The sequence below is a fragment of the Micromys minutus genome (genome assembly GCF_963924665.1).
Source record: "Micromys minutus genome assembly, chromosome: 4".
NCBI lineage: Eukaryota > Metazoa > Chordata > Mammalia > Rodentia > Muridae > Micromys > Micromys minutus.
The window spans coordinates 43397992-43423995 of record NC_137973.1 but is presented as its reverse complement, the minus strand read 5'-3'; the positions used below and the strand labels follow the sequence as shown (position 1 = coordinate 43423995).

General features: G+C 37.5%; 1 protein-coding gene across 2 annotated transcripts in view; it reads right to left on the bottom strand.

The window, feature by feature from the left end:
• The window catches only part of VAV3 (vav guanine nucleotide exchange factor 3), a 315096-nt gene that overhangs the window by 4729 nt on the left and 284363 nt on the right, over nt 1-26004 (bottom strand). For both annotated transcript variants that reach the window (XM_080916200.1, XM_080916201.1), the window contains exons 23-25: nt 20864-20980; nt 20183-20270; nt 13235-13364 (exon numbers count right to left, since the gene is read on the bottom strand). In XM_080916200.1, coding sequence (XP_080772326.1) covers nt 13235-13364; nt 20183-20270; nt 20864-20980 — 335 coding nt within the window. The remainder of the gene's footprint in view (nt 1-13234; nt 13365-20182; nt 20271-20863; nt 20981-26004) is intronic.

Genomic DNA, 26004 nt, shown 5'->3' with positions numbered 1-26004 from the left:
TGCAATAGAAAAGACAGAATTCACTCTCTTCTGCCCCTATGTGTTTGTGTGTGTGTGTGTGTGTGTGTGTGTGTGTGTGTGTGTGTGTGTGTGGTGAGGTATGACTGTGCATGCATACAGAGACAGTTTTCTCCTGCTCTGTCACTCTCCACATTACTACCCTGAGAAAGGGTCTCTCACTGAACCTGTGACTTGGGTGCCAGTCAGCCAGCAAGGCCCATCAGCCCTCCTGTCTCTGTCCCCAAGAGCATCAGGTTTGAATGGCTGGCTGCACAGGTTTTAAGGTAAGTGCTGGGAATATGAACTCGGATCCTCATGTTCATAAAACAGGAGCTCTTACCCACTGAGCCATCTTCCCCACCCCTTGTGTTCACTCTCTTGAGGTTATGATGTACCCATTGCCAGATAGAGGAGAAGATAACACTTCTAATAAAGTAATTAGCCCACGACTAACCTCACTAATGACAAAATATCTGGTGTCAAGATTCCTAGATTCCTATCTTATGACTGCAAGAACCTAAATTAGAAGCCATGTTCTACATCTTACACTGACAGTCAGCGGGATTTTCTGCCGTGGACTGTTTTCTACTTAATGCTTCTCTGGTCTAATTTTATTCATAAAAAAACTGCATTTCTCAAAAAATTCTAATGAAGGTAATGTAAGCCAAGAGTCTGAAATATCACAAGAGATAACTTATCTCTAAAGGGAAGAAATAAGAAATCAATAGATATAATTAAGGGCCATTTAAATAACTTCAACAGTAGGCAGGTAAACACCATATAAGCGATCTACAATAAGAGACTCTAAAATTTCTGATTGTAGATAATGCTTTACCATGGAATGTGAGTCTACATCCACAACACTGTAGGAGGTCTCCCCTTTCTCTTATTGAGCCTTAAGTGCCTTCAAACTATTTGCATTCCAATTAAGTACTTAATTTCTTAAATTAGTTCTAAAATAGTATAATTCTAGGGTGGTAGAGAGATGGGACAGTGGGGAGAAGCACTTGCTGCTCTTGCAGAGAAACTAAGCTTAGTTCCTGCCAGATATATTAAGTGGCTCAAAGCTGCCTATAGTTCCATCCTCTGGGGTACCTGACACTGTCTTCTGGGTTTTGTAGGTCCCACACCCACATACAACTACCAACAGACAAACTCTATGTATTTGATTTTGGCTCTCTTGGCACTAGCTGGAAACTTCAAGGTTTTCAATGACATTACTGTAGAGAAGAGCATCAGCTCAGATGTCACTTGGTGGAAACTAAACTTAGCATCTTCCTCTTTATAGGTCTGCTAGCTAGTTTTATATCAACTTGACACGGCTGGCTAGAGTCATTGTAGAAAAAAGAACCTCATCTAATAAAATGCTCCTACCACACTGGCTGGTGGGCAAGACTGTGACACACCTTCATGATTGAGGATTGATGTGTGAGGGGGCTCAGTTCACTGTAAGTGGTGGCACCCAGGGTGGTGGTTCTGAGTGCAGTAAGAAAGCAGACTGAGCAGGGAGAGCAAGTCAGTAAGCAGTGTGTTCCTCTATTCCTCTGTACCAGTGCTGGCCTCCAGGATCCTACCTTGAGTTCCTGCCCTACCTGCCTCAGTGATGACAGACTATAAGTTGTAAGGTGAAATAACCCTTTCATCCCTAAGTTACTTGTGGTAACAGTGCTTTATCCCAACAAGAAAAATCCTAATTAAGAAATCCAGTACAACCTATCTTTTTTTTTCTGCCAACCTTGCAAAATCAGATACTTCTCTTCCTATCCAAACTCTATCTCAAATATCTTCTTCCAGTGCAAGGTCAGGTTAATTATTCCTTCTGTAATTTCCAGGTAGCTATCCCCATCCGGGCACACGCACTGTTCTAACTGCAAACAGCACCCAACGTGTCTCTTGCTTTTATTTTTTTTTAATAAATAAAAAAAATATTTTGCTTTTCTAAGCATTGCCTCACCCTAAGTGTAGATTCTCTCATCCATTTGCTAAATTAGGAAGTTCAAATTCTTGGGGGGAGGATCACATGACAATTTATAAATCGCCCCCTCCTTTTAGCCGAATGTTTCAGAAAGGTCACATAGAAATTCTTTTCCCCTAGACCAGCTTTCTACATCCTCATGACCTTCAGCTACATTTCCAACTGAGGACTGTGGTTTATTCTAGAATACTCCTCCTGATCCTAGGCTCCCTTATTCAAAATCCTAAATCAGACTCTTCCTAAAATCCTTGATGACCAACTCAAATGCTATCTGCCCTTTCCTGTCCTCTTCCAGCCACCCGGTGGGTATTCAGTCATGTCATAGCACTTCCTGATTCTGCCATTTGCATATGTCATATGTCGCTCCACTTAGAGGTGAGTGCTGGAAGTCAGGGACCAATTTTGTATCTCCCAAAAGACAAGCTCCCATGTGATACAATGGCTTCCACCCAATAGACAAGCATCTTAGCTGGGTGTTCGGTTCTATAATTCTGCATGTCTCCCCTTCCTATTGGTTCAGCTAATCATTCACTCACTTCACTGCTCAAAAAGACATCCAAGAAAAAGCTGGCAAAACATAAGGGGAAGGAAGTGCAATATACCCATATTTGTGAGCACCATAACCTAGCAGTGGCATTCCTGCAACTACTAACTCTTCTGAGATGCTGAGCAGCTATTAAACACCACGCATCTCATAGCATTAACCATGCTGTTTGCCCGAGGAATCTTTTGAAAGTAAAAGGTTAATCAGTTTCCTCTGCCACTGCATGTGTGTCTCTCAGCCAAGCAGTTTAAGGGTTGATCAGGATGATTTCCACTCCTCTGCACACCGTGGAATGATTTATTGTTGCCACTTTTCCTATATGTCAATTTTCTCTGCCTCTGGGTCCTTGATTCTTTTGTGCGATAAAATCAGCATTTGAATGTTCTGGCACCTAACTGTAGATAACATGCTATTCGAGGAAAGTGGGTGCTCAACTCTAGAGTCGGCCATCCCATAATACATTTTGGAGAGTGGTTTAAATTATAGAATATGCTTACCTCCACACTAAGACTATATACATTTATCTCTATAGACATATACAGATACAAAATTTCCTCATTAAATTTGTTCTGTAAGACATTATTAAGACAGGGATTACTGGTCATTGCTCTGTCCTGGAGCAGGATTAGAAAAAGCCCTGAAGAAGTGACATCTATGGCAGTGCTGAAGGCTGTCAGCTCCTGGACTCTCATTTCACTGCCTGCTTCACAGCACAGGTGACCTCCCTGCTCACACTTGTTTATTTTTGCAGTTTCTAGAGCAGTCTCTCTGCCACTCACATCAGGATACACACACGCAATATTAAATCAATAAGGAGCCCCTTTCAGTGACACGATCATTGGTTAGGTTAAGGCTCAATTTCTTTCTTCAAATGCTTCCAGCTTTGCATCAGCACAGAGGACAGCCTTGCTTGGTGAGACCTTGGAGGCAAGTTATTTGACATGTGTATGATACCTAATCTTCCAGGGATAACATTTATGGAACACGATTAGCAAATGGAATGGCTCACAGCATAGTGGCACAATGCTTCCAATTACAAAAGACTAAGAGCACAATAATACTACTTTTCAACTTTTCCACGTTAAGTAGACATTGAGATGCTAGCATTCTCTAGTAGAAAATAGTTATCTGTTGAATAAATCAGGCATAGAAAACCTGTGCAGAGGCACAAGAACTCAGTGGTGAATCACAAGTTGATACCATGCGATTCTGAGACTGGGAAGAAAAAGCCATAGAACACAGAACTATTTTGAGTTCAAGGAAAGATAAGCAAACAATCCAACACAAAAAGAAGAGGTTAATAAGAGGACTAAAAGAGTTCAAATGACTTGATCTCTGATACCTTCACTTTTGCTATCAGGGTAACTAAGAGCTGCTTTATAGAACCACAGTCTGCCTTGTTCAATCTCAACACTTGTCTGAGTTACCATCTCATGAACTAAGTTTTGAACTAACACCTACTTACCCATTATCTATTTTATAGACCTTTTCATTAAGTGTTTATTAATTATTCTTCATGATTTGAAACATCAGCTAATACTTTTAGTTTTAACCACTACATGCATTCACTTTAGTTTACACAACAAAAAGTTTAGCTAACATTGGGCCAGTGTGTTTACTGTGTTTACTAAAACAGTGGTCTGTGCTTACTGGCCAAGAGGATTTTCTGAAGTCCTGAATTCCTAAGTGAGATGCTTATTGCTTATGAACTATCCTGGAAGTTTGATCCCCACCTCTCCTTTTTTTTTTTTTTTTTTTTTTTTTTTTTTTTTTTTGGCCAAGATTGTGTACAGATGGCCTGACAGCAGAAAACATGCTAAGAATTAAATGAATGTTTAATTTAAATTTGTTAGCCTTATCCTGATTTTATTTTTAGAACACAAACATTGTTTCATAGATTTCCAATAATATCGAAAGATATATTATCAAATATCTGTTTCTTTATCACTCTAAAAGAAAACAACCCAAAACCTCTAGTTTAGTTGGTTATATATTTTAGATATCATTGCTGGAAAAACAGATAATTCAGAGTATTTTCATTTCATTGAATATTGACAGCTGGTAAGGGAGCAAATCGTAGTGCACATAACAAGACAAGGAAATATCTAGTCGTTCACAAGGTCTTTCCTATCTTGAAAATTAAGACAGTTGATATTGCCTTCGGAATTTAGATCATTTATAGTCTGTGAGGATATAGATTTGATTCTAAATATGTGTTTTTTAAAACAAACAAACAGACAAACTGTCTGACATAAACTAAATTGTTAAGGTACAAGGACTACACTAAGATCCTTAAGAAGATAAAACAAGCAAGCAGAAATCCCGATTTTAAGAAGCCTTCAAATTATTGAAGGCACAGACTTACGGAAAGTTGTACACAGATATGAAAAGACTCAACTTCTGAGTGAGAGTCTGTAACAGATGCCAGGCTTCACTGATGCCAGAAGACACAGTAAAAGCCTCCAGACCCCTAGCTGTCCTGACTTACAATCCTAAGGGCTAACTCAAGTCTTCTTTTGGGTCATTTCACATCTCATGTCTCATTTTTGACTAGATGATCTACAAAATCAGTCACCCTAATGACTCAATTTTGGTCACTTTCACCTAGATGCTAAATGCACCTCTGAATGTGTCTTGCCTCCCGTGTTTACCTAGTCCTTTCTTCCTCTGGTCTCGCCTCATCACAGAAACCAGAACAACCCTGTTAAAACTTAAAGTCACACTATCTCTCTCTTTTGTTTAAATTCTTCCAAAGGCTTTGCATTTTCTTCCATAGTCAAATATAAATCACTGAAGGATACCAGAGCGTCTGGCCTCACCTACTTTTTATACCTTGTTATCCAATAGTCTTCCTCTTGTTCCTGTTTAGATGACACGGTTGACATCATGTATGTTTTTCCTGTGTATGTTTAGTTCCCTCTCTTCTATTCCTGAGTGCTTTTTGTGATCTTCCCAGTGAAGCCCACCCTGCCATTCTATAAACCTGCAAACACAGATCATGGCCCCATGTAATGAGAATGAAAACAAGAGTTTATTGCAGGAGCAGTGTGTAATTTAAATACCACTGGCTGACATTTGATTAAATTATGAAGGTAATTAGGTAAGCAGAGAGAACATAATCCCCTAAACTACCATTGTTCTCAATAACTCTTAAGTCAGCACAAATGGTCTATTTTATCAGAGACTAAAGTTACAGGTTTAGCAGCCTGTTCTATAGACAGGGTGTGAGGATATTTATAGAAACTCATAATGAAGAGAATCTCCTGGCCTTACACATGGCATTGTTAGAAGGAGAACTGCAGGGCTGGTGTGTGGTGTAACCCTGGTCAACAGGTAGAATAAGAATCCATCTCTCTGCTTCACAGGCCCCTAATTTTGCTCATTGTATAATGAGCCCAGTTAAAATCTCAAACTATCCTCTAGCATGTTGAGCATCATTCCCTTGCTATGTTATTTTTACAGAGCACTTCTCAATTTCTAACACTATATAATTATTTTCCAATCCATTGTCTGCCTTCCCTACCAGTACATAAAGTCCACCAGGGCAGATGTACATCTGCTCCACTCAGTCCTCTAGATACCCAGCAATTTAGATAGTGCTAGTCCTGCAGCAGGTTCTTGATGAGGAAGAATGGATGGATGGCTATGGAGGAAGATATTGGCCAGGATGTAATAACTAAATAAAAGATAAAATAAGCTTTTAAGTTAACTGAAGTTGGCAGGCTATACCCTTTTCCACCACAGGAGAATAAAGAACAAGAGAAATTAATTGGAAAAGAATGACATAGTTTTGTTTTTATTGTTCAGTTTTTTGGTCAGTTTCTATTTTTTGTTTTGTTGGTTTGTTCATAACTAGACCTACTATGAAGCCCTAGCTAGCGTGAAATTGATAATAAAGATATCAAACTGGGGGTGGCAGTCCTTCAGCCTTGGCTTAATAAATTCTGAGATTACAAGAGCACACCACCATTTCCAGAAAAGAATGACTTCTGCACTGGGGGAAGTGGATAAAGGAGTCAAGTGATGTCCAGATATACTGTGTAAAGTTTTAACAAATTGGAGTGTATTCATAGGGCAGCAGCTAGGATGTTCAAATACGATAGTTGCTCATGATAGGAGTTAGAATACCTATTTAAACGAGGAGGAAAAAGATATATAGTAAGGAAAGTAAAATAGCATACGGGATGAAAAGTTTGTGATAGTTATTGTAAACATGTGAATTAATTACTTTATAGCATGTTCTGAAGTTATTACAGTACAGTAAAATATGTAAGTATGTGTGTGTATGTGTGTGTGTTGTGTACTTGCCATAGTTTGTTGAAAAAAATACCTGTAATAGCTAAATTTGATGATATTTATAGCTAATATATGAAAAAAACACTTACTTTTGCTCAAGACATAAGGTGAATGCTTTGTGTGGCAATTAGAAATGAAGTCACCTCAGTATTCAAGCAAAGACTGATGACCACCTTCCAAGACTCTAATAAAAGACAGTGTTTTAAAATGTTCCCCATAGAGCTGATGAGGCTGGCAGGTTATGTGCCTTGATCTTGGGAGAATTTTCCAGCATTCATTCTTATTGTTAAGGCATTAGGGTGTACCCTGTAACATCCAACAGATGTGTGTACTACTGAATTAGCTGTAAACAAATAAATAGTGAATGAAATCCAGAAGGAACAAAAGGAAACCCTAGCTAACAGTGTCCTCAACTTCCAAATGCTGATAGGACAGAAGAGAAATGCAGTTAATGCTTATCATGTGTAAACTTAGAACCCAGTAGCATATGCAGTATATCATTGGAATATATCAGGCCAAAAAAACTCTGAGAATTTTCTTGCAAAGCTAGATTCCCTGATGGAATTTTTAGAAAGAAAAATGAAATTTTCTCAATTCAGATAATATGCAGAGTTTCCAGGCAAGAATGACTAGACAAATTCATCCTTGAATCAGGGCTGTCGCAGGATTGCACTACATTCAATTCAAGATTATATGTATTAACAACATTGAGGTCAATTTTCAATTTAGAAATAAGGCTTCTAGGACTGGACATTGCTAAGATAACAAGTGCTAAGAATACAAGTACTGCTTTTTGAGCCATGAAACATTAAAAGGATAACTCAGAACGAGGTTATCTAAATTTGTAGAATTTAAGTTTGGAATCCCAGACATGATTACTAATCTGGAGCCATCATGCTCAGAACAAAAATGCCTTAGAGAAGCCAATGAAGCTCTTGAAGTGTGTAAATTAAAAGGGGAGCTCAGCATGGCCTAGTCATAATTATGTACAGCTTTGGTTGACCAGTTGTCTAAGGACTGAATAATCTGTGGATACCATAGACGGGTGAAGAGGGAAAGTATGCAAATATCAGAAATGTTACAATTAACTTATCCCTAGTGCATGCGATGGGAGAACTGATCTGAAACCCAGGAAGCAGAACCATCATGCCAAGATGAAATGGCTTCACCAGTGAATTAAAATTTGCCAAATAAGGCTAACATAAAATTTCACACTGGGCAACAGTGTGGGACACATAGAAGTGGTGACAGGAACAGCAGTAGTGGTTGCAGGAGCCAAAGCATCCAGCACTGCCCACATGCCAGACAGTCTTCTAAGTGCTTCACACCTACTGACTCTTTTAAGGCTCGGCATCAGAATTAAACATGTAGTATTGTACGGTGAAATAAACTAGGAAACTCTAGACAAACTTACTCTTTCCTCTAAAGGAATACATCAAACTTGCATCAGTCTGTGGAATCCTGTTTGACAAGGGAAACCTTTCATAGTGATTTTTTTTTTTCATTGCCGAAGGCTTATGGAATACTCTGCTGGAGATGTTAATTTAATGTATATTGAAGGGATTTGAGAATTTCTGTTCTGTAAATTGGTAAATTATTGAGTAGTAGTCGGGATTCTCTGCTTCTCAGATTCTATACAGAGTATTTAAGGTCATGTTTCAGACATGGCTCAAGTGATGCTTGGAAACCCACTGTGGTTCACAGAGCTTTCTCTCAAGAGCAGGGTGCATTTCATGCTGGCAAACCTGTGCCATGTTGAAAGTACTCCACTGATGTGAAGCCTGGTTCTCCCAGAACGCCTATTCACATAATTTGGCCTGTAGCACCAATAATGTGAAGTTTTTCTATTAGCCATTTAAAAAACAAAAATTGAAAGTAGTCTGGAAATTTTTAGAAAATGGTTAAAAGCAACACTGTAAGGTTTTCATGGGTCTAACAGTCTTCTCATAGCCCACATAAGGGTATTTCCAGTCTGATCCCGTGGAATATGACTCTGTCTTAAAACTGAGAGGTCTTTCTAGATGCTTTAGCTCTCAAGTGAAGACCAACCACCTAGGGTAGGCCTTAAATTCAACTGCAGCTGCTTTTCTAAGTGAAAAATGAGGACACACTTAGGAGAGAGATAAAGACTCAGCAGGCTGGAATGGCACATCTACAGACAAAAGAATGCTAAGTATTGCTCAGCCATCCAGAGTCTAAAGACACAGGGACACTATTTCGCTTTTAGCCACCTGGCCTCTAGAACACAGTAATTTTTCTTTTGTCTTGTTTTTAAAATTATTATGTGGCAAAGTTTATGGCAGTCCTGGGAACCTAAGGTAAAATTAAACCTACTATTGAGGTTATAAGAATAAAATTAGATATTAAACACGAAGGGACCAGTGGAAAGATGACATAAGACTGAACATGAAGCAATTATAAAATGAATTGGGTCGATATGGTCATGTTGAATTACAAGGGCAGAAAGCTAAGTTACCGTAAGTGAATATTTCAGTAGCTTAAGTGAATATTACCCCTTACTGTACTAAAATATAACTAATAAATGCTATGGGACTGTCAGGATATTTCAGGAATAAGATAAAGATAATATTGAAATTAATAAATATAAATGGCACTGACATGATAATACAGTGTTCTGCAATTTAACATTTTTACACAGCTGCCTTGCTGAGAAATTGCTAAAGCACACCACCTCACGTGATGCCACCCTCATAATGCTCTAACTTTATCCTAAATAACATTTTTCAATAAGGCTTGCTCCATATATGCAGGCTGAATGACACCTCTGTGACACATTTGCTTATATTCTTTGGCTTCAGAAGGCTTATGGAATTCTCTGACCTTATTTGTCTTTTGTGTGTCCCCATTCCCCTGTTTGCCCACCAAATAAAGGAATGAGTAAACAGATGTGAGGAGATCAAAAAGCTTTAGTGTGAACTACTTAGTGCACAGGTGCTCCACATGTTCCCAATCAGTGACCAAGCTCCTCCACATCTGGAACCGATGAGAAAGAGGGTGCTGCCACCTTCCTGTGATTCCTTTGGACATGGCCAGCAGATAAGGTTATCTGCACATCAACCATTTTCTTACTTCTAAAATAATTCAGACTTAGGAAAGAGGCAAGAACAGCACAAACAATTCTCATATCCTTCATCACAGTACCCAAATATTAACATCTTATAATGTTTGCTTTGCCAGTCTATGCTTGCTTTTGAGCCATCTGAATACACACTGAAGACACAATCCATTTTTGCTGTCAAATACTTCTGTATGCTTTGCTCTACAAAGATATTCACTATTCTAGCAATAGTACAAATTATCAAAGGCAGAAAATTATGATGATACAACTCATCTTCTTTATCTATAGAGTATTTTGTAAACGTCAATAATTAGCCTACTCATGTCCTTTATTAATAGCATAAATAGTAGTAAAATAGTCATTTGCTGTCACATATACTCTGTCTACCTATTAAGAATTCTATCCATGCTATGGAATGCTTAAGGTTTGAATTGGGTTCATAAATAGAAAATCCTGCACTTCTGCTAGTGTAATGATTCATCAGAATTATGCTCCTCCTCTCATGCATACAGAGACATACAATTAGGATGTGATTTTGCAAGAAACACAGTACAATGTCCAATTTCATTCCTCAGAAAGGAAAGCTGAGGTTCAAACTGGCTAACTAGCCTAAGAGACTGGATCTGAAAATAACCAAGTATTCACTGTAGAGTAGAAAAAACAAAAGTCACTGTAGTGTCCTTCAAACATACAGGTGTACCGGTACATTTAAGCACCCAAAGGCAGAACAGTTAGGGCTGTTTTGGATAGCAATGAAACTCTTTTATAGATCCATACAATATCTTCCACCAAACTATGGCAGTTTCAATGGAAGAAAACCAGTCCACCTTTGCCCCTGAGTGCTCTCCTCTCTTCTCTCTCCCTTTCCATTCTTTTTTTTTTTTTTTTTTTTTTTTTTTTTTTGTCTCCTCTTTTGGAAACATTCAAGTTATTAAAAGGACATGAAAATTAGCATTACCCTGACATCCTGATAGACAGTCTATAGACAGCAGAAGATGGTTTTATAACCTATAAGACCATCCCTGCCTGATAATATGGACTTGAGTTTCATTCCAATCAGAACCTTTCTGCAAATTAACTTTCATCTGCACACAATAGCTCTGCCATTCTACTATCGTATTTTGCATGTATCAAAAAAATGAGCCAATTTTCTTTTACAATCACAGAAGGTGCCTATACAGTTCCACCTCTACTATTACTAGTCAACCCCATTTCAGCAGTAAAACTTATGCCATGCCTCTGTGAAGATCACAAAAAGGTTCTATCTTACTTTCTCTGCACCCTACATGGGTTTTGGAAGTAATGAAAACTCAAGATCTGTCTGACTCTTTATCTTAAGGTAATGCTGCTTGGTGAACATAATGTTTAGATATTCAGCAGCCATGAACCAGGGATGAAAACTGAAGGCTCCTTCAAGCCACCACTGTGTACACAATATGTAGCATTGCTTGTTTCCTACCTCCTAGGAAGCACAGCATGTTAAAGAAAAAAAGTACACGTGATGTTTTCATTAAGAATTAACCCTAAACCAAGTCTTAACATAAAGTCAATGAGACAAACTTATGAGTTATCAAAGCATAACACGGTCTGCTGTGAGAACAGCAAACGTAAGCTATTCACTCCTGTGAAATCTAGTGTGTGCTCTGTCAGAGTTAGCAGCACTGTTTTGGAGCCTAGTTGGGGGAATTAGGTCACTAGAAATGGGCCTTCACTTTTATGGTCTGGCTCCACTTCATGTCAACTCTCTGACTACTGTCAAGGTACCCACACTAACCTAGTCCCCAGAGCATCTGCTGCTATTCCTAGCTCTGTGGTGGACCATATCCCCTCAAACTGATAACCAGAACAAACTCTTCCTTTCTTGAATTGCTTCTTTCCATATATTTTGTTACAGACACAGAGAAAGCTAAAGTCACAGTGAAATAATGACCTTCCTAAATTCTGGACACCACTCCTTTACTCCCCTCTCTTCCATAGGGCTCTGAAGAACCAAAGAAACTACTCAAATGTGATTCCACCTGCAGATGACCTCTTCCGAAGTCTCTGTTATGTCCATCTACTCAAAAGACAGAGAAAAGGAAAAAAGGTTTAAACTTATATTTACCCAAAATGAGTTGTTATGAAAAAAGAAGTCAGAAGTCACAATTTGGATAGACTTTTAAGAAGTTTGTAGGAAAACCATTTTTTTTAGGATAAACAACCATTTTGAACAAGGGAAAAGTATGGCCTGCATGATAGTCCAAGATAATCAGGAAATCTTGAGTTTAAAAATAGATAAAGTTATAGAGGTATTTAAAGATTTAAGACAAAGTATGTTCTTGCTCATCTTGCAGCATGAGTTTGGACATATGGCAATGACCACAAGGAGAACAACCATGAAGCTTTACAAAACTTAACAGAAAAGCAACTCTCCACTAATGTGACAAATGACTTCCATAGTGTTCTGAGGTACATGGAACAGTACTTATGTTAAAAACATGAGCATCTCCCATCCCCCTTTAGTGTAAGGTTTTAAGGAAAAACCTTCAAGTTACATTACACCAGTGCAAATCCTTTTTGGAACCAATTCTTGAAATTCCAGTTGTTCATTTATATTTAATGAATTAATTCAGAATTTTAATAATGTTAAAATGGTTTTCATTTCCTCTCCAAAGTAGATTTGTTTTTCTCTCATTGTCATGCTCTCGGCATAAGTTGGATGTTTATCCAAGAGGTTTGCATACATATACAAGAGGTGTGGCAGAGTTTTGACTTGGATTTTCTGAAGCTGCGATGCATTTGTATGTCTATGTGTTTGTGTGTGGTCATCCTTTATGATTACTTATAATTATGTATAGTTTTAAAAATACCAACAAAATATATTAATCCTTTCAAACTGCTGAATTGAATTAGGAACATTAGGAGCTTGAGGATACTAGGTACATTGAAGAGCTCTGTTAGATAATATTCATAAAATTGCATTGAAGTCACAATGTTATTTATAAAATAAAGAGAACTTGGCTAATATAAAACCTAGTGAAAAGTACAAAACTTCACACATTAATGTATCACTTACATTTTGATGGCCGTTTTAACACAGATACAATTTTTAATTTATCACCAAAACAAAAAAAAAAAAAAAAAAAACACCTCTGTAACTAGACAGCCATGAACCATTTGGTCTTCCTGACTCTGCTTAGCTCCAGGAAAAAAATAAAAAAGGGTCTGCTCAATGTATTAGCATATTAATTGGTTATATTTCAAACTTCAGAATGAAGATATCTAATGTTATTTTGCTTTAAATTCCTTAAGTGACCAAATATATATTTATTTAAAATGTATTCTCAATTAAAATACTCACAGCTGTTGCCTGTTCTGTTACCCCTCTGTCCAGCTGACTGTTCTGGCTCCTTGTATGGAAACTGTAGCGTCGTATCTAAGGTCCTGAACCCTTCTTTAAGAGAATGGTGCTTGTAGTACTCCACAAGTTCCTTTAAGAAAGCAGATTAAAGAGAGTTCTTGTTATTTTTCTTCTCAAATAAACCCTTTAATACCTAATATATGACACAAGGATAAACACTTTAAGCTTAACACCCCAAATATATAAAAGTGTGAGTAAGAACTCTCCCTACTGTCTAGATGTACCTGACCCCTCATCCCCCAAGAGGCTATCCTGTTTACTCGAGACATTTGTTCATGTTGGTTATTCTCTATTGTTCTTCGGGCATGCAGAACATCCTGTTTGTCTTCAGTCAGATGTGGTACTGAAAGGAAGCCATGCTAAAAAACTTCTGTCTCAGAGTAGTAATTATTCTTGTTATTAGTGAGACGCGTCTTTCAAAAGAAAAATGAAAGGAACAGCTGTTTGTTTGACTATATAGCAATTTCTACTTTCCCCCATTTTGCTTTCAACTAGTTAGAAGAACAAACTTAATACAAAGTGGACTTTTTCACAAAAGAGAAAAGGTTCACGAAACACTCAACACTGTTCAGCATCATGCCTGCTATACACTGATGAATGGTTCGTGTGGATCTCGGCTCTCACTGTCACCCAGCATCCATAAAGGGCAGCCAGGTGGCTCTTCCAAACTGCTGTTTAGAAATACATTGTCATATGTTGGAACATCTTTTGGGTATATGCCCAGAAGGAGAATAACTGTGTCTTCAGGTAGGACTATGTCCAATTTTCTGAGGAACCGCCAGACTGATTTCCAGAGTGGTTGTACTAGCTTTCAACCCCAGCAACAGTGGAGGAGTGTTCCTCTTTCCCCTAATCCTTGCCAGCATCTGCTATCATCTGAGTTTTTGATCTTAACCATTCTGACTGGTGTGAGGTGGAATCTTAGGGTTCCTTCAATATGCATTTCCCTGATGACTACGGATGTTCAGCACTTCCTTAGATGCTTCTCAACCATTCAATATTCTTCAATTGAGAATTTCTTGTTTAGCTCTGTTCTCCACTTTCTCTTCTATTAATTTTAGTGTATCTGGTTTTATGTGGAGGTTCTTGTTCCACTTGGACTTGAGCTTTGTACAAAGCAATAAGAATGGATCAATTTGCATTCTTCTGCATGATGACTGCCAGTTGAACCAGCACTGACCAGTTGAAAACTCTGTCTTTTTTCTGCTGTTTTAACTCCTTTGTCAATGATCAAGTGACCATAGGTGTGTGGGTTCATTTCTGGGTCTTCAATTCTATTCCATTTGATCTATCAGCCTGTCTCTATACCAATACTATGCAGTTTTTATCACTATTTCTCTGTAATGTAACTTAGGGTTAGTGATGGTGATCCCCCCAAAAGTTTTTTTACTGTTGAGAATAGTTTTATCTATCCTGAGGTTTTTTGTGTTTGTTTGTTTGTTTGTTTTTTGTTGTTGTTGTTTTGTTTTTTAGTTTGTTGTTGTTGTTGTTGTTGTTCCAAATGAATTTACAACATTATCAACCAACCCGGAGCTCTGAGGGACTAAACCACCAACCAAAGAGTACACATGGAGTGACCCATGGCTCCTGCTGCATATGCAGCAGAAGATGTTCTTGTTGGACATTAATAGGAGGAGAAGCCCTTGGTCCTATCAAGACTCAATGCCCCAGTGTAAGAAAACAGCAGGGAGGCAAGAGGGAGTGAAGGTTGTGTGGGGGAGCACTCTCATAGAAGCTGGGGAGAGAGGGTGGGATAAGGGGTGTCCAAAGGGGAAAGCAGGAAAGGGGATAACATTTTAAATGTAAATTTTAAAAAATCCAATAAAAAATCCTAATATAAACTTTTGCCTTATTTTAAACTAAACCTTCAGGAAAACTTTTCTGAGTATCTTAGTTTCATATTCTACACATATCTGATTCGTTCTACTATGAACTGAAATGGGATAATTCATAATGGAAATGTCATCAATTGCCAAATGTGACAGATCTGAAGGATATGATGAATAATTGAAATGAAAACAAATGACTTTAAACAAAGTAGTCAATGCTTCTGTCACCTCTAGAAAAGTATGGAAGAGCAACTCGTTTCTTGAGAGAATAACATTGTCCATTGATCCAGCACATACAGTCAGTGGTTAAGTTCAAATTTCCTAAAAGAAATCAACCATGCCACAACTCACTCACAACTTGGAAAAAAACAAAGATTATCAATGACTTATTCTTTGTGGTCTACCTCATATGTGCTGGGTACTGCTTTGAGCTGGAATTGAAAAAAATGCTGAAGACAAGAACTACTCTCCAGGAGTTCTTACCACAGGTGGGAGATTGAGGACTGTAAGATCTCAGGGGCACACAGAACTTTCTTTAATGTGTTCAACTGGGAAGCAAGAGAAGAGCATGGTGAAGGTGGTTTGATTACATCAAAGACCAGGTAACAAGCTCAATAGAAAACAATGCAGAAGAGATCATTTCAAGTGGGGTATCCAGGGCTCAAAGGCAAAGAAGGCAAAGTCAAGATCCCAGTTCTGGATGAGGGAGATGGCTCAGCAGATAGGAGCATGTGTTACAGAGCATGAGAGAAAAGCTGAGTTCACATTGCAGCCTCCCATGTAGCAATCGGGTTATAGCCACACATGTGTCTATGACCCCAGGACTACTGAGTGGAGGAGACAAAAGGAACATGTGACATGCTGGCTGCCAGCCTAGCTCCAGGGTCTGTATGTGAATAGGGTGGAGAGAGGGTGACTCTATTACCTAATATCATGCTCTGGTCTCTTCATATTTGCAAAGAACTCATACATGTTGATATGTACACACACACAAACACACACATTCTGTCATATTAATAAACTGAAAGCATTGTGATTATCTAAATCACTGGACAAAGCAAATGAAGAATCTTTTTGTCAATCCCCACATTTGGAAAATGAGGGCCTTACAGCATTTCACACAGTTCACAGGTCTCCTCTGAGCCCAGAGAAGGGGAGTGCTAGATGAAACAATGGTGTGTACAATCTGACTAATGACAAAAGGGGAAAAAGAGACCAAGGAAACAAAACCCCAAAGGAACACTGTACCATGCAAATGCCTATGTATACTAGAATATGTCATTTGTAATATTCTGATTTTTGATATGATTTATCAAGAGTAGCTCAGGAGTTTAACTCTGCTTAGTAAAAAATATAATTATTTTATTTTTTGATGAGGAAATAAAAAGCTTAAGGAATACATATGTCATCACTGATATCAATACCAAGGAGTTGCTCCTTTAATCTTGACACTTCAATTAAGATGTGCTATTTTCTTTGACAATATAAATACAAATCTGAAACAAATTGTGCAGTTCAATATCTTTGAATTTCAATTTAACTTTATGAGAGAGAATATGAATTTTATAAATTATAAATTCTTAGTAAGATTAATGTGTAGTTGGCTATACACTATTGAATTATTGAATAGAAAAAAAGTTTTGTTGGCCATTTCATATTTTTACAGAAGGAAAAAAAAGCTTTTCTAAGAATCAGGGTCAGGCACTTTAGTAAACCGTGGATGGTCTTTAATACCTGGCTAAGCATGGAAAGTATTTTAGTTACATTTTTATAGTCTTAGGCGGTAAATCTTCCTAACAGGCTTCTAAGTAGAATTAAGGAGCACCAGTGTGGATTGTTTCCAATTCACAGCTTTATGCTCTCTGCATTTTAGTCTAATCCACCCCTGCTTTAGCAGTCATTGACCTTCAGGTACAACAAGCGAGTAAGATGACTCTAAACAAAAGAAATCTCTAAGCTTCCCTTATCTCAACCGACACAGTGGCTCAACAATCCAACCCCAAGAAATAATGAGTGTGGGCCAGTCATTCCAATTACCAAGGAAACAGACATTGGAGATGGCTTACAAACATTTGGACATCGCTTGTCTGGCATACATGAAAATCGGAACAAAATGAATGCCTTGTAATCTGGAATCAGAAAGTCATTTAGGGTTGGAACCTAATGACTAAGAAAAACAAAAACTTTGATTAACCAAGCTATTGAAACCTAAGGGAAGAGGTTCTGGTCCCAAGTACCACATTCAGCCTTTTCTGTGAGACATCAGCTAATTTAAAAATAAGCTTTTAAGAGTCTGCTTTTGCTTTGTATCCTTTCTGATAGGAATTTTATGCCAAGCTATAAGGTGATTCGTATGCAGAAGAGCATAATGCAATGTGGATAGTAAGATTAGAGAGACACTCAACTACGAAGAAATGGCCTATGTCTAGACACCAGCACTTATGGAAATGGGAACTGTGCTACATAACACACAATAAACATTGTCTGCTGGAGGTCAGGTGACCTTTATTTGTTTTAAAGACACCTCCTACATCTGGGAACCACCTCTCCTCTTCAAAAGAAGTATGTTACCATAATACAAACCACCTCTTCTTGGCAAGCGTCCATGTGGCATTTTCTATCTTAGGTCTACAGACAGCACTATCTTGAATTCTCTGGCACACATATACTCCCTAACTTGTAAGCTACTTTAGATCAATCGAGTCATTTTTATTTTGAAGTCTTTTAAAACTATAGTGATTGAGTATTTTAAGATTCAAACTAAATCAAAATTCATACTCTTCTTTGTGAATTTTATCTAAAACATTGTTCCTCGTACTATTAAGCATTTTATTAGAATCCAAATTTGCCATTTGGAAAAAAAATCATAGATTTTTATTCTAAATAAAAATTTAATTCAAAAAATGCATAGTGCACAAATTTGGTATTTCACTGCTTATCTGTTTGTACATATCGAATACATATCTCCAAGAATTAAACATTAAAGATTCACAATAAATTCATTTGACACATGGACAAAACGCAAGGCACAGCTTAGCAGCTTCTTTAGCAAGCGGTGGTTATTTGCTAAAGCTGGCAAAAGGCCTTTGCTTGTGACTAAAGGTTTTCTGTTCCTTGTCTTTATTTCCTTATTTACAAAAATATCCTTAAGCTGGTTCCTCTTCCTTTTAGTTTCTGCAGCTTTGCTCTTAGTTCTCCATCGTCTCTTCTGAACTATTATGGTCTGAGCTTCCCTATAAAAGATCTCCAGGTGTGACAGGAAAAGAAAGAAAGAAAGAAAGAAAGAAAGAAAGAAAGAAAGAAAGAAAGAAAGAAAGAAAGAAAGAAAGAAAGAAAGAGAATAACATAGGTACAGTGTGTGTCCCCAACAGTGGCATTCATGAGCACTGCAAAATATTGTGTGTCTTTACTTCCCTTTCCTAGACCAATGGATAAACTTTAACAGTCTCTGCTCTGTATTATTCAAATCACAGTGTTTGTCAGCTTCAGTACAGATAGTCACACCCATATAAGAACTATAGCCCCTGATGGTGCCATTGGCTTTTCTCATCCCTAACCTTCCCTGCTATAGGACATCCATGGGCTGAATGAAGGTGACACAAAGCTGAACTGATTGGCCCTCCCAATGGCCACTTCTTTCATCCTTCTTGTGTGTCTTCTCTGCTAAGAGTTTCTTTGGAGACTTTTCAATGTCTGCAGGGCTGCCAGTCATCTTTGGCCCCGCAGCATTTTTTTAAGTGTCTCCTCAACTATCACACTGTGAGCAAACCTCATTACCACCCCAAAAAGTTCCGCAGGTAAGAGCTCCAGCTGGCATGTCTTGCAGAGATGGAGTGCCCCATGCATGCTTTCATTATGTCCGGGCTGTGCCTGTCACTCAGTCATTATCTGTGTGCCTGTTTGTCACATCTTTTCCAGGTGTTTTATTATATGGAGACCTTCTTCTGGTCAAGCTCTTCTCTGTTCTCTTTCACAGCCCAGCAGATACAGCGGAATGTAAGTAACCTCTAGCAGGGAGGACGCATGGATCTCGGTTACCAGTTTGACCAGAGTTTCCATTTTCCATGGCTGCCCATGCTGCCTGTCCTTTCCTTTTGAATTTCAAGCATCTCACTTATGTCTACAGATTTCTTCCTATTTCCTTTTCTCTCCACTCAAGATGCTCCAGTTTCTTTAACACACTGGTCCCTATCTCGAAATGGATTCTAGGTAGGACATGAAAACTGGCTGAGTTTGTAAGCCTTCTTATACTCAATTTTAACTCATTTGTAATCCTAAGTGATTTCTGTTTTGTTTGTTTGTTTTTTCAAGAAAGGTGTAGTATGTGCATTTGATTCATAGCTCCATCAACAGGTCTTCCCTCTCAAGGCTAATCAAAGTTCTTAACCACTACAATTGAATTGATCACCACATTCTAAACACGATATACATATTTCATTTCCACACAAAATTTCTATGTAATATCAATGAATAACTGTGACAAAATGTAAACTTACTGATGCCTAGTTGTCTAATGGAATAAATGAGAACCATGATTACACAGTTTATAATAGCAGAAAATATAAAGAAAATTAAAAATTTACTTTCTATGGCCTCTCGTATGAAATAGACTTAAATGTAAAAGGTATTTTATTATTTAAAACTGTTCACGTCATAATTGATCATGACAAAATGTAGCTGGAAGGGGAATAAGAAGAAGAGTGACATAATGATGTAATAGAGATTTGCCATTTGTCACTGAGACAACACATTCACACACCCATACAAGCAACTGACAGTTATACCTGAGTTAGCAGTTGCTCTGAGAGTCATGAGTAGTGTGGACTCTAAAATTTGATCTCAAACATACGAGCCTCATTTATAACAAGCAATACCTTCTGAGCAATGTAGATTTCACTGGAATTCTTCAACCTAGAAAGTTAGGGTTTTGCTAAAGCCCACACTATAATTCTCGTTAAATAATTTTCAATGGATAACATTGCTAAGAAACTACAGACTTAAACTAACTTAACCACAGAAAATGGGAATTATAGATCACAAAGAAATAACCAGTGCTCACCATTAAGCTTTTAAATTTTCTATTTTCTGCAATGTGGAAAAAGCCATCTCTTGTTAAAATCTTGATGTGTTTTGCTTCATTATTGTACCTGTGGGCAATGAATAACTTATGAATATAAATGTGTTTTTAATCAGTAGAAATCAATAATTACCAGAGGGCATGCCCCAATAATGTTATAGGAATTAATTCAAAAGACAAAATATATACTTGTGCCAATACAATGGTGACAGCTAATTAACAAAATGTATTTACTAGATGGGCTGGAGATACAACCAATATTTGAAGTGAGAGAAAACTTTGATCTGACTAATCATTATGCTTAATTTACTTAGTAAGTTTAGTTTGAGATTAGAGAGAGAGAGAGAGAGAGAGAGAGAGAGAGAGAGAGAGAGAGAGAAATCTAGTAATTTGTATTCTTTGAATTTGCTAGAAACACACACATATCAAGTCAACAAAATATAATGTTATGAAAGAAATCTATTATGCCAATTAGCAGCCTATAACACCCATTACTGTTTTCCTCGCAGATATTTTCCAGCATTAATGAACTGACTGGATAAATGCATTAATTTTGCTGTAATTAGAACCTTGGATTTCAACTTCAGTGTTATATGTGTCACATGACCTACACAATTATGAACACAGGAAATCTATTTCTACAAAAGCACTTGTCCTACTTACTTAATGCTAATCGCATATTCTCCAGACTCTTTGGTCCTGTGCCTTACAAGGTAAGTACTGTTCACCCTGTTAATAAGTTCAGTTTCTGCCTGCAATCTTTCCATTGGTCCAGCATACCTGTAAAAAGACAGAAAATTTAAATGTATGTATCTGAAAAGAGAGGCTAAGTAGAAGTATTTGTCATGGCTTTATGAATATGCTAGTTACACTGCTTTACAGAAAAATTTGGAAAAGTCTCTTTAATATGTCTAAACACAAATATGGTACAGTGTCAACTTCAGCAAAATGAACAATGCCTAAAGAGCCAGTGAGCACCAGTAAAAATGAGATAAACAGAAGGGACTAAGACAAAGAGAGTCATGTTAGAAATAGACAGGAAGATGAGTTATGGAAGGCATAGCCCTGTATAAGACACAGACAGACAAACACACACACACACATACACACAGAGAGACTTTACGACTTCACCTTTCCTGTGTATCTTATCAAATCTCTTTGAAGGATCTTTTTAAAAATGATTGAAATAATTTAAGTTGTTGTAAAATAATTATTATTTAGATGTGAGATTAATTATCTCAGTTCACAATTTTAACAAACAAGTGTCTAAAGAAACAAACAATAATAAAGGAATCATTTTCAAAAGCAGATAATTTTCAAAACCAGAGTTCAAGTTTCCCCAGATGATATGGGCCTTAAGCACAGCCAAACTCTGTCAAAACAATAACAATCATAGCAAAATATCCAAACTCTGAATTAAATTATTCTTGCATGGCCGCTCACATTAAATGTAAGCACTCCACACAGTGGCAAGGATCAAAGATCTGAAACAACAGAAATTAAAAGGAAACTGCATTTGTACTGGTTCTTTTCAAACTAATTAATTCATGAATTAATATTCAAGAAAAGCATATGACTCGCATATAAAATCATAAACTCAGTATAAATGTATGCTTTAATCTATACTATTTACCTAAAATGTACACATTAGACATTTAACAAAAGTTCATGGAGTCAGATATAGGCAGTCTTGGACCATGCATAGAGGGAAGTTAGTGGTATTTTGTACCAATGACACATTTAAGGCAGTTATGACCACCTATGGCCTATTAAGATCAATACAGTCTGTTTCGTGCTTACCTCATCTGCGTTGTCCCTCCTAATCCCCGCATCTCTACTCTCATCCTCCTGTATGTGGGTGGGGCTTGTCCGTCTCCTGACGTACGACCCCTCATAGACTGTGCTCGTGTGTGAGTACGCACTTCTGTCAGCACGGTTGATTTGCTGTTCGGGTTTAGAGACTCTTCCTGTGTATGCATCTTGAAGGCTGACCTGCATATGCATGCAGCCCTGACTCCATCATTTTGACTACTCTGGCTACCATCATGTGTGTGTGTGTGACTGTGCTGATATACTTAAAGTATAGTTTAAAAGCAACGAAAAGCAGCCTATCATATGAGCATTCTACTCCAAATCCTGGGGCAAATCTTTAATCATTTTTTTTCTTTATTTCGACATAGATACTTTAAGTAACTGTGTTTATGCTGCAATTCATTGACTCCTAACTCTGGACATAAGCAAGGAAAGCCATTTTCTCCTGACAAGAGCCTATTCTGCCACAGACTATTGTCTCTCTGTAACATCTGCAAACTCAAGGCGAATTCAGGCCCATTGTGAGCAGTGCACTAGTTTTAAAATATTTGACTTGTAAAAAGGTAAGCAAGGGAGTTTGTGTGGGTTGTTTTCTACCTTTCAGTTCTTCCTAAATTCTCTACATAAACTCTCTGCCAATGCAATTTCAACAGTATATATTCGACCTGTAAAGTTCTCACTCTAAATCCAATGTTTTCTGAGTTCCCCACGCCTCCACACGACCTGACTCTTTCTGCCCTCTAAGCCTAATGCTCAACTCCTGGATCCGGCATTCTTTCTTTTCTTTGGATTAAAAATTAATCCTCGGTTTTTCTATAAATGGAGTATGATATGCAACATGTTGAAGGACAACAATTATGTAACTATTTCATGTTACCCAACACTTAATTTGTAGTTTGGTCAGTAGAGGATACTAAGTGAGAAATAATTTGGCCTCTTAACTATTAAATGACATTACATTGTAATCTTTTTAACTTTCAATTAACTTCATGCTAATTTCTGACTCATTTGATGAGACTGGATATTTTCTCCCTTGGAAGCTTTCAGATTCCATATTTTCTCTTTAAGAAAATTTTAATGATAATGTTCTTTTTAATGCTTTCAGCAGCCTCTCCAAAAAGGTAGACATGGCACTGAATTCTGGGAAGTGTTGTGTTATTTCTTGAGTAATTGATGCCCTTGGGCATTTGTGTGTGTGTGTGTGTGTGTGTGTGTGTGTGTGTGTGTGTGGATGTGTGTGTCTGGATGTGTGTGTCTGGATGTGTGTGGAAGTGAGTGGATGTGTGTGTGTGTGTGTGTATGTGCATATGGATGTGTGTGTGGATGTGTTTGTGTGTGTGTGTGTGTGTGTGTGTGGATGTGTGTGTGTGTGGATGTCTGTGGATGTGTGTATGTGGATGTGTGTGTGTTGATGTGTGTATGGAAGTGTGTGTGTGTGGGAATGTGCGTGGGTATGTCTGTATGTGTGTGAATGTGTGAATATGTGTGTGTGTGTCTTTCTGAATTTCTTATGAGTTGAAAACTAGCAAACATTCATGTCAATTATCTAATTTGAGAAGCATTCCTCCCATTATTTCTTTCTTTGATGTTTTTGAATTATTTCTCAACCTTATACACTCCCAAGCTCCTATATTACTTCATCTATAAACACTTTCCAGTTCTCAGATCATTCCTCTTACACAAGGTTTTTCTTTTTTTCTTCTTTTATATACTTCAAGGTTTCCCTCAAATTTCTGCTTTCTCTTTATTGCTTGTTCATGCATAAAAAAGCAGAATCTAGGAATGACTGAGGGTCCTGTGTGCAGGTCCAAAAGTACCACTGGGCAGAAGTCTGCTAATTTGGCAAAATCTGATAATTGGGCTGGGAACCATCCCAATGTTAGGGGTTTGGATTTTTTTTTTTACTTAATTCATTGTTTTCTCTAAACTAATTTTTCTGTTCAAGGAAAATGTGAGTGTGAGAGAAACTACTCCCTTGTCAAATCTAAGCTATGTGAAGGCAACAAGGTTTTACACCATGGATTTAAAGACTTCTTTAGTTGAGTCGTTTTCAGAATGGTATTTCTGTAGCTTCTGCTAGGCCTGGCCTTTCCAAGTCAAAACCCTGTAAGTTTTTGTTTCCCCATGTAATACATATAACAGCACTGTCTCTTGGCAAAGTGCAAACAGCCAGGTTATTTCACTACAGGGAAAAGGCAACAGGGGCCTTGGCATCTTTCACATTCAGACTTTCAAAGGGCTCCCAGTCCTCATTTAGATCTCATCCCAACATTTCATACATTTCATGCAAAAACCATGAGCAATTGAAGGCAGCCTTGTTGATTCTCTCTTTTATTTCACGGTCTCTAGAAGTAATATTCACTTGGTGGGATCAACCTACTTTAAAAATGGAAATAATTAACAAATAAAATAAATGGGTAATATTGAGTCTCATATTTCTAAAATGTAAAGTTTTCATGAGTGGTTGATAATTTTATTCCCGTGTTCAAGATATTTCACATGAAAATATCCACTTATTGAAGGAATTATCTAGGGTTCTCGAGGAAAGAAAATTTAATCTAGTTTGTACAGTGTAATGTTTTTGTTAATTTCTGTATTTAAAGTGTTTCCAGTGTCTTGGCATCTTGATTTGTTTTAATCATTAAGAATAATGTTATTCTAACTGTTTATAGTTTCCACAGAATTTTACATACTAAGAAGAATGATTTAGAAAAAGAAGTAAGTACAAACCTGCCCACCCTCTTGTGTCTGGACTGTTTGCAGGTACCTGCCCACATTATTTAATAAAACCCATGCGGTTGGTGACATTAGGATTTATATCTAAAATTATAAACCTTTTAGCCATAAAATATAGTTGCATAAAAAATAAGCTTTCATTTCTGTTATTAACTCAGTTTTAAGTTCCACAGGAAGAAAAATTTTAAAATTGTCCTCAGAGATATTAAAATGTAGGAAAGACTCCCAATTTGATCACATTTTCTTTGTAGGTTCAGTGCCAAAGCCAGGAAGAGCACAGCAGAGAATGTAGGTAACGGCAAGGAAGGCAGAGTGACATCTGGAAAGCCATGAGAGGTCTGAGGACAATTTCATAAAGTAGAAAGTGACATGGCCTTTTCTTCAAACTATCAATAGATAAAAGTAATCAGAAATAAATACACACACACACACACACACACACACACACACACTTATTTCACACACACACATGTTTATAGTTAACACATATTTAATATTTAAGATATTTAGGTGCTACCCACATTTCCAAACTGAATTAGTCCTATATTCCCTCAAGACACCACATTCATGTACATACAAAATCAAATATCTGGGAACATAGATAAATATCAGGGAAAAGAGATGTGTTCATCTTCAGAGAAGTCAAACACAAATCCAGGGAACACGTGTAAACCAGCACACTGCCAAGGTTTTGTATTTTGAGGGACTAGAGGGCAATGAAACAAGGGCACCACGTGGAGTCTTCAGCCCACTGGTTACTTTGACTTCACACTTTTCTCCATATGTGATAATAATGACAGCAACATTTTGCTACACATGAACACACATTTATTCAGGACAAATGGAAACTGGAAATAGTTTATAACCTCATGTTCAATGTGAAAATATGTAAAGTGGTAAGTGCATATAAAATACTCAGTATACAATGCTTGCTATGATCTAATGAAATTCTAACTATTGTGATTCTTGTGTATAGTTTTAAAGTTGAAAATACAAGAACAATAATAATAATAGTAATTATTATTATTATTATTATTATTATTATTATTATTATTATCATTATTATTAACCACCACAGATCATAGCCATCTTTGATTCTTCCTCCTCTACCAGCATCTTCCTGGTAAATAAGCTTCACCTCCAGCTGCTCTATTTCTCCTAGTTGAAACATGCCCTCCAATAAGGCTCATGACATAAACTAAAGGTCACACTGCTGAGAGAAGAGAACCTTCGACGTTTCTCAGGGGCCCCTTTCC